This window comes from Oppia nitens, unplaced genomic scaffold (assembly GCF_028296485.1).
Source record: "Oppia nitens isolate AA-2021 unplaced genomic scaffold, nextdenovo-longstitch-racon4-pilon3 scaffold34_pilon_pilon_pilon, whole genome shotgun sequence".
NCBI classification, from domain to species: Eukaryota; Metazoa; Arthropoda; class Arachnida; order Sarcoptiformes; family Oppiidae; genus Oppia; species Oppia nitens.
Window position 1 is genome coordinate 3,748 of NW_026533215.1, and position 9,002 is coordinate 12,749.

Consider the following 9,002-nt stretch of genomic DNA (forward strand, 5'->3'; position numbering starts at 1 on the left):
GTCAGTTTTAAATATGGGTCTCTAGTGATGTATAGCTCATTATTTTTCTCATTACGATAACCACTATTTCGTTGTTTTAGTTTTCCCACGAGCCATAAATATTGATCTAATTTTAGACAAACACTCAATAATGGTCTATAACTAGGGCTATGCTGAGTTATTTTAATTAATTGTATTACACTATTTTTATTTTTAACAGCAACTAATTTAATGACTTTAGCGTAGCCATCACAACCGGGAATTATTTTAGTGCTCATTATAGTACTATTATACTTGATGAGAGATATACTACATCAACATTAATTAGTCTTATATAGTAGTTAAAAATAAATAACAGTATATAAGTAGCATTATATATAAGACTGTAAAAGTAAAAGTCAAAAGCAATACAAATAACAATCAAAATGTCTACAAGTATTGTTGATACGCCTAAAAGAGTTTTTAACTATGAGCACGTTTACACTCATATTATTACAAATAAAAAATCTAATTTCAAAAAAGTTATTCGATTGAGTAAATCAGAAGACCAAATGCGTGTGGATATACGACTGGCTTTTGCTAATGAAGATGAGAAATTACAATATACGAAACGCGGTGTTAACTTAAATGTGGACGAGTTTCGTCATCTAATTGAAGATATTAAAGCAAAAGGGATTGATGGCAATATTGAAGACATTGGAGATATTGATAGGACTATTAAGTTCAAGAAAGATGATAAAGGTTTTTACAACATTATTGTTGTAAAATGCCTCTTAACATATGCTAGTGTTAGTTTGACGTCATATGAGATCAAAAATATAATTATACTTAATGATGAAATATTTAAAATGTATACTAATAATTAAATAAAGAGATTTAAATTTCATCAATGTTTATTTTATTGAGTTTCACTGTCATAAAAGCAAATGTGTTTTTCAAGTAAGTGTTTAGTTGCTTTAAAATGACTAAAGTGTATGGTCGCGATAGTTTTGATCGTTATGGTGACGACTTGTGTGGACTAATAATAAAACACTTACCTGCAAAAAGTAAAGTTACTTTACTTACTGTTAGTAAACAATGGCAACGAATGATATTTACAAATCAACAAACACTCAGAATTGCTGAGTTTGATGATGAATGGGATGTAGACCACAATAGTATAAGTCTTTGGTCAGATGGTTATCGAGAATCATTACAAAAAGTATCACAAGATTTTAAGCAAATCAAACTATTGGAATTTGATGTGTTTTATCGATTTAATGAGACGTTTTTTAATTCGTTTCGTCATTTGAAGCAAATTAATATTTATACGGCCGTTCAATGCTTAGCAATAGAGAATGTTCGGGGGATACTTCGTCAAAACTTTCCAGAACGGATAAAAGCTATACGTTATATGAACACAATTAATTTCAAGAATATGAATCAGTTTATTGAGTTTATTAATAAATTCGGTTCTAAAGCCATTGAATTACACGTAGGTGGATCAGTTGATAGAAATACTGTATGTAACCATTTGGCGACTCTACCTCAACTAAAAGTTCTCAGTGTGGATCAAAAGTTATGTCAAGGAAATTGGAAGTCAATTATAAATAATCAAAATATCACTAATTTAAGATTGAATTTTGTCGACTTTTACAACGCCATAGAACTGTACAATGTTATGCCTACTACACCAAATAAAATTCAGTTTACATTAAATTCATCACACAATATTGAGATGTATGACGATTATAAGATGGTTCGGTACTCATTGAAAATGCTTTTCATAAAAGGACACTTCTTGTCACCGTTTGATTTTGTCAACTCAGGATTCAAATGTCTTTATGTTAGAAAATTTAAATTATTTATTGCTCACAGAATGCTAGAGCCGTTTTGTATAAATATATTTAAGACAAAAATGATGGATATTTGTGAAACCGTTATACTCAACACAAGTATAAACATATATTTAAATGTTGACAAATATCTAAAGCCGCTAATAATGAAACCAAATATAACCACATACGTTTTAATGGAATACGGGTTTAATCAACGATTATTTGATTTATTGGTACTTAAAGCTGAGACTTACCCCGACAAAACAATTACTGTATCAATGTTTGGACCTCCATTGAATAAATACTGTAAAAATAATTTAATTATATATACTTATACTAAATTAATTAAAGACAATATTGTAATTACATAAATAAATTTATTGAATAAAAAAATTAATGTGATTGATAATAATTATTTAGCCATTTCCATAATAAATTGCATTTATTTGAAGCGCAGCGCAGGAGTTTTCGATCGGGAACAATTCTATTGTGAAAATGACACGGGAGACCACCATAAAATTGTTTAAGTTTTGAATAGTTGGGACATTTGTATTCATTGAGATTAATATACGGTATTTTCCATAAGTCCAATATAATTGCCAATTGTTGGTTTTTTATGGCCAAATATGGTTTATCGTGTGATTTAATTTTATGATACATCATATATATCACTTGATTAGGTTCGAGAGATGAGTTGTGAGTGATATCGGTGTTGTGGGCTCTCAATGAAAAGCCAAACAGATTGTTAGCCAAATATAAATTAGTTATACGGTCTTTAAGGTCCATATCAACAAAGCGAAGGTCTGTGTCACACAGTTCACACTGTTTAAGTGTATGTGATAACACACATACTTCCCGCGGATAAAACACGCCATCAACAGTGAAACCCTGTGCATCCATAACACCGCATATTTGATTAATTTTTTCCATTACTTACTAAAAAATTATGTCTTTCCGTACGAAAATTACTAAAGTTTAAGTAGTTTAGCAATTTTAGCAACTCTTCCAAGTCTTTTATATCATTTAATTGCTTGCCTTCTTCTATAAAGTATTTTTTAATTTCCTTTGAAAAATATGTTGACGGTTCAACCAAATATGGCGCGTGTAGATTTGCGTCACTCAAAACTATCAATAGTTTTTCGTCATATAGTTTCTCCATTTGTTTATAAACCACTCTATACTGACGTATATCTTTATACAAATGTGATAAGCTACAGCTGCCATCTGTATAACATATCTGCCAACTTATCATTAATATCACTACTGAAAGTAAATATTTTACAAAAGTTATCAAAGTTCGCGCCATTGAAATAATTTGATAGAAAAAATACACAATATTTTCCACATGTAGTTGAGTATACACTTTGAAAATTAATAGTGTTATAGAACCAACCACTACTACTGTTGTCTTTTATAAAGTTTATGATTTCTTTGTGTAGTGGGGGTAAGCCAAATGAATCAAAATAAACTACACTGTTATTATATTTATATATTGCAACCCAATGTTCTCCTGGTTGATTAGCTTTATCTGTATTTACAATTAATCCACTGTTATTAGGTATAGTATTAGGTAATTCATCTCTAGGATAGGTGCCATAATACTTGATACAGCTACGAAAATATTTATTTATTTCTAATGTATTCATGAAAAGTCTTTAACAGCAAATCGGTTTTTCTGTATTTCAATTAAACTATCGTATTCACAATATATTAAAGCAGTTATTTGTTCGGCTAAAGGGTAATTAAATTTTAATTCAATTCTAAGTCCACCTCTTTGTAATGGAGATACATAACCACTTTTTGCAACGCCATCTGATAGGTCAGGTATGAAATTAAATGCAAATATTGAAAAACCTTCGGCAAATTCATCTTTTGTAATGTCACAAGTAGTATGGCTCAGCTGATTACTAACTTCAAATAAACTAAAGTATTCTCTAATATATTTATCATTTTGAAAGTCAGGTGTATACGGTTTATGCGGGTACTGTTGACCATTTAAATAACAAGCAATATGCCGTAAACTATAGTGTTTAAAATAAAATGGATTAAGTGTTTGAGAGCCGTTATAAGCATCATTACTAACAAATGATATATACAGCTTCCTAGGTAGAACACCACTCTCAACATTATTCAAACAATAATCAATACTATCCTTTGGTATAGTACATGTTTTTACTTCACGGCGGGTAATAAAATATAGTGCAGGTTTATCTTCTTCAAGCATTTTATTATGTGCTAGTACTACTTGTGAATGAACAATTGACCGATGAATATAAAGTCTAGTATCTATAATGTTAACTTTTGGAACAATAGATTTATCATACATTAAGTAGAAATCGGGAGAGTTTGGATGTATTTTTATATTAATAGTTACACCACCTATTAGTGATTTTAATTGTTGAGATAAATCCAAATGTAATTTTCCATACAATTCAATATGACGGCTAACTGCTAGTTTTTTACCTTTTGGTGATAACCGTTTTTGTCGCTCTAAGTTATGATCATTAAATGGGTAACTATCTTTAACCCACATTGATGTTTGCATATGTGTTGACTTTGATTGAGAAGATGTATTAAGTAATGCATCAAAATAAGCAATATATGGATAATTAATAGATGAACTGGTGATAGTTGTTTGACCTATTTTTACATCTATTTGTTTTATAAATGAGTTTAATAAATAATTAACGGGTGATATTTTTTTCCAATCGTCAGCCGTAATATCGGGTGATTCAGTTTTAGTTAACTCAATTTGCAAACATAGGTACAATTCAGATTTATTTAAATTGATATATTCATTGATTCCAGTAGTTATTTCAAATTCAATGGGTGAATCAGCTTTTATTGTAGTTAGCGGTCTGTGATCTGTTTGTATATCTTTTTCAATCATTAATTGAGTTGGAGGGACACCAAATATATCCAACTCCGGTAAAGTCATTAAAGACGACAATGGATGAATAGTAGTCATTATATTAGTGTTGGTTTTCTTCCTGATTTACGACTACGTTTACGTCTTTTATATACTTTTTTAGTGACTTTACGTTTAGATTTATTTATTCTGCGCTTGCGTCTTCTTCTTCTAATACCCATACCTCTTTGACGCTTCATTGTACTGAGTTTATCACTTACGTCACTGAGTACTGTATCAGCAGTTTTAAGTAATTGGTTTTTACTGGCGTCACCTAGTGATTTACCTCTTAATACTTCACTACCTATACCTTGAAATGCTTCCCAACCTTGTTTTGCTATATATTTTAGTGCTGGTTGTATGTGTTTAAAAATTTTACCAAATATACCATTACCACCTTGATATCTGTGACCACTATATACTACTATACCGTTACCGGCTTGCGATTTATAATAATCAATGTATGGGTTATCCATCTTTTATACTTTTTTAATATGTAAAGTCAATGTAACTCTACCGAATTTAAATGGTATAGGTCTTCCACTGTCGTCTCTTATATAGATTTTAATTGTGTCAAATTGATTTAGTCTAACGGGTCTGTATTGTGGTGTCTCATAATTTAAGTGCACTGTATCACCAAATTTAGATTTACGTGGTATTTCAACTACACGTAGCAATGGTGCAAATGTGTCACCAACAAGAGATGGATATACAATATCAGTGTATAAGTATAATAAATGATATCCACCAGATATTTCTACTGGATGATGAGCTTTCACTTCATCATTTGTATATACATTATTAACTGTATAATCATTAATTGCATTTTCAGTATTATAATAATTATAGTAATTATTTCTATTTTTAAGTCCTAACAAACATTCAATCTCATCACCCAAGTTAACAAATACTCTAACAGAGTCTTCAAGTTTCCCACATATTAATGTAACGTAATTATTTACTTCATTATATATCAGCTTTGGAGGTACTATTCCTTTAAATTTAGCCAATATACTGTTTATTTCACTAATTAAATTTGATGGTCGTTCATAAAAACCGGCTTTAATTGTATAAATATTGGAGTCATTATTGTAGATATTACCCATCTCATCATATAACGATACTTTATAGTCATTTAAAATATTATACCATGATTTTGTATATGATATTTCTGTTATACCAACTAACCAATCAGTATATTTTGGTATACTTGTCAATAAATCATTTTGTGGATCAAATTTCATTACAGCACCTAATTTAGTTCGGAAATCGCTTAATGTATTGTCACCGGTACTAACATTAGAACTCAAAGTAATATATGAACTCATTTTATTCACAAATTATAGTATAATTTAATTTTGTACAATTCCACTTGGATTGATGAATTTTATTATTATATAAAAAAATAATTAAAACTAAAACAATAATTAATAAAGTTATTAAAATAGATATTATTTTACAAATCGTTATTTGTGACATCTTTTATAACTTTATTGCAAATACGTAATCTTGGATTAGGTAATATATATCCCAATGCGCTGGTCAATATGATTGTCCACAAATTTTTATTGCCGAAATCAAATGATAGATTAACTAAACTAACGACAATTACTAATGTTATTAAAAATACTTGTATTGAAAATAATATTAAGTCTGATGGACAAACTTTTTTGTTACGAAACATTTTCAATATTATCTGTCCAACTATTATAGCTTTCCGGATAGTTTAACCACTTTACAAAGTATTCAGTTTTTCCACGGCGTTTACGTTTTTTAATAACTTTTTCAATTCTGTACAGATTATCAGTAATTTGTTGCAATTCCTGGGGATAAAAGCGCTGCTCAAGTATATTTCCCTGTTCATCTCTTAGCTTAAAAACATACTGTTTATCACCTTTTATAGTATTTTCAACAGTAAATATTTGGTCTGTCCAACTAGGGTAATATCCTTTATCAAATGCTTTCATGTCATATACTCGTCTTACTTTATCACCAGTATTTATTTTGTTTGGGGTTAATTTAGTTTTAGAGAACAGGTTGTTATACACAAGTTTTTCATTAGTAGTAGAGACATCTATTGGGCGCATTTTAATTGATCGATGATATGATGAATTATATGTGTCAACAAAATCCTTAATGACGTCAATATATTTACGTGTACCTTTGGCAGTAAAATACTTAAACATACGTGTTTTAAGTGTACGGTTAAAACGCTCAACAATAGCACATTTAATTCGATGATCATTAGATGTGAAGTAGTTAATGTTTAGCTCTTTCAGTAATTTTTGTAAATCGCTATTAATAAACTCTTTACCTTTATCTGTTCTTAAAGCTAAAGGTTTTTGTTTTTTAAAAATATTTGTAAAAACACTAGTTATTGTTTTTGCATTTTTATTTTTTAGCGGTATTGCATAAGCATATTTACTAAAACAATCAATAACAGTTAATAAATATGTATAGTGTTTATTAGTACCGCTAAATTCTTTCATATCAACCAAATCAGCCTCCCATTGCTGATTAATATGTTTAACTACTATACGATTACGTTTAAAGTTTTATCACTGGCTTATGAAGTGTATATGTTAATTGTTTAGATAACCAATTTTTTACATCTTTTAGAGTTATACTACTATCTATTTTATTAGCAGCTATAAATAATTTATTAATTGAACTAAATGATGCATTATGCTTAGTATTATAATAAATTTTTGATAGTATTTGATCGATCATAACTTATACCAATTATCTACAGATTTATTTGGTATAACTTTTTTTAAATGTTTAGTAGGTTTGAGTTTACTAATAAATTTATTTTTAATAGATTTTTTGTTTTTTGATAATGTAGGGTTCACTTTAGATATTGTATTTTTTACTATTGATTTAACAGATGTTTTATAAGACTTTTTTAATAAAATTTTTTGTACAATATCTTCAATTATTTTTAAAAAATTTTCACTTATATTATTTTCTGTTTTAGGGGGTATAGTTTCTATTACTTTATTAAGTTTAGTTTCAGTAATAGGATCACTATCTGATAATAATTGAATTTTTCGAAATGACATTATGTAATTAAATCAATAATTGACGTGACTATTGGTATTAACCACAACCAACCGCCGCTTTGCACAACCAACTTTTTTGACACTGATATTTTATTAGGTTTATTAAATTTATTAAACAATTTTTTATGTTTAAGTATTTTAGATGCATTAATTTTATCCAATACTATATTACCTTTTATAATATTTACGACTATTTCTTTAAGTGCTAAATAAAAATTACGGTCGCGGGACATATATTTTAATATAGATTTTTGTGCTTTAGGTGACTGTAATTTTGCAATAAATTTCAAGTCATGACAATACTTTTTTAAATTTTCAGACATTATTTAGGTACATAAGCAATAGGAGCCAATATATTATCTACAGGTATTATATTTGTCTGTATTCTATATTTTTCTGGAGTGTCTTGTTTTAAGTCAACTCTTATATAACCATATTGTATAGATGTTGCATCATTATAAGCATCAATTAAAAATTTAGATTTATTTGGATATATTTGTGAAGCCAATGATATTATTTGTCGCTTATCTCTGGGATTTTTCAAAAGTATCAAATAATGACAATTTATGCTAATTGTTCTCATTTGCGACCCCTGATGGAAAATATTTTGTGCAATAAAAACAACACTTATATTTAAATGGTGGCTCCCTTTAGTGAATAAATTTGCTAATGTAATGTTATTGCCTAACTCTGTCATAAGATCATCAACTATAATAATATGAGGTCCATACTCTTTGACGTCATCTTCGGAAGGTAGACCTTCTATATATTTTACGTCACAATTATTTATAGGTTTTTCATACAAGTTTTGCCACTGACCGTAAGCCCACATGACTTTTAACACTGTAGGTGTAGTTTCAAAATATAATGATTTCCTGTAATGTTCTAGTATATTGCGTATTAGTACAGTTTTCCCGCTACTTGTAGGACCTGCAGTCATACAAGTAAATGGATGTTTGAAACATAAATGTTTTGTTTGAATTTTTACTGTATTCATAATTATCTAATTTAAAAATAATAATTAAGTAATATTTAGCTTATATATTATTTATAAATAAAAATTACAATATACTAATAATATACATGTAGCTCTCTAACAACAAGCATTACAATAATAAAAAATGTAGATGTATTTTGTTTACTGCGCAGTCAATGTCAATGTCAATAACAGGTTTCAATATATAAGCTGCACTTGAACTTGAACTACACACTTGTTTTTGTGCTCTTGTAGTGTTC

General features: G+C 28.5%; 2 protein-coding genes across 2 annotated transcripts; both read right to left on the reverse strand.

Annotated features, from left to right (window-relative positions):
- Positions 1 to 3,438: 3,438 nt before the first annotated feature.
- LOC128956941 (uncharacterized protein F54H12.2-like) lies at positions 3,439 to 4,764 on the reverse strand. Its single transcript, XM_054302655.1, has one exon. It carries the CDS (start codon positions 4,762 to 4,764, stop codon positions 3,439 to 3,441), a length of 1,326 nt encoding a protein of 441 aa, XP_054158630.1.
- A 1,613-nt stretch (positions 4,765 to 6,377) lies between these two features.
- Positions 6,378 to 8,706, reverse strand: LOC128956942 (uncharacterized). The gene is made up of 2 exons (XM_054302656.1): positions 8,451 to 8,706; positions 6,378 to 7,036 (listed from the first exon to the last, which is right to left on the reverse strand). The coding sequence occupies exons 1-2, from the start codon at positions 8,704 to 8,706 to the stop codon at positions 6,378 to 6,380; spliced, it is 915 nt and encodes a 304-aa protein (XP_054158631.1).
- Between the last annotated feature and the right edge of the window lie 296 nt (positions 8,707 to 9,002).

Bases quoted from the DNA above. Each gene is read 5' to 3' on its own strand.
- LOC128956941 (XM_054302655.1), bottom strand. From the start codon at position 4,764: ATGACTACTATTCATCCATTGTCGTCTTTAATGACTTTACCGGAGTTG.
- LOC128956942 (XM_054302656.1), bottom strand. From the start codon at position 8,706: ATGACTGCAGGTCCTACAAGTAGCGGGAAAACTGTACTAATACGCAAT. The intron at 7,037-8,450 runs GCAATAACATTA...AAAAACCTTTAG, and splicing joins TGATCTTATGACAGAGTTAG to CTTTAAGAACAGATAAAGGT.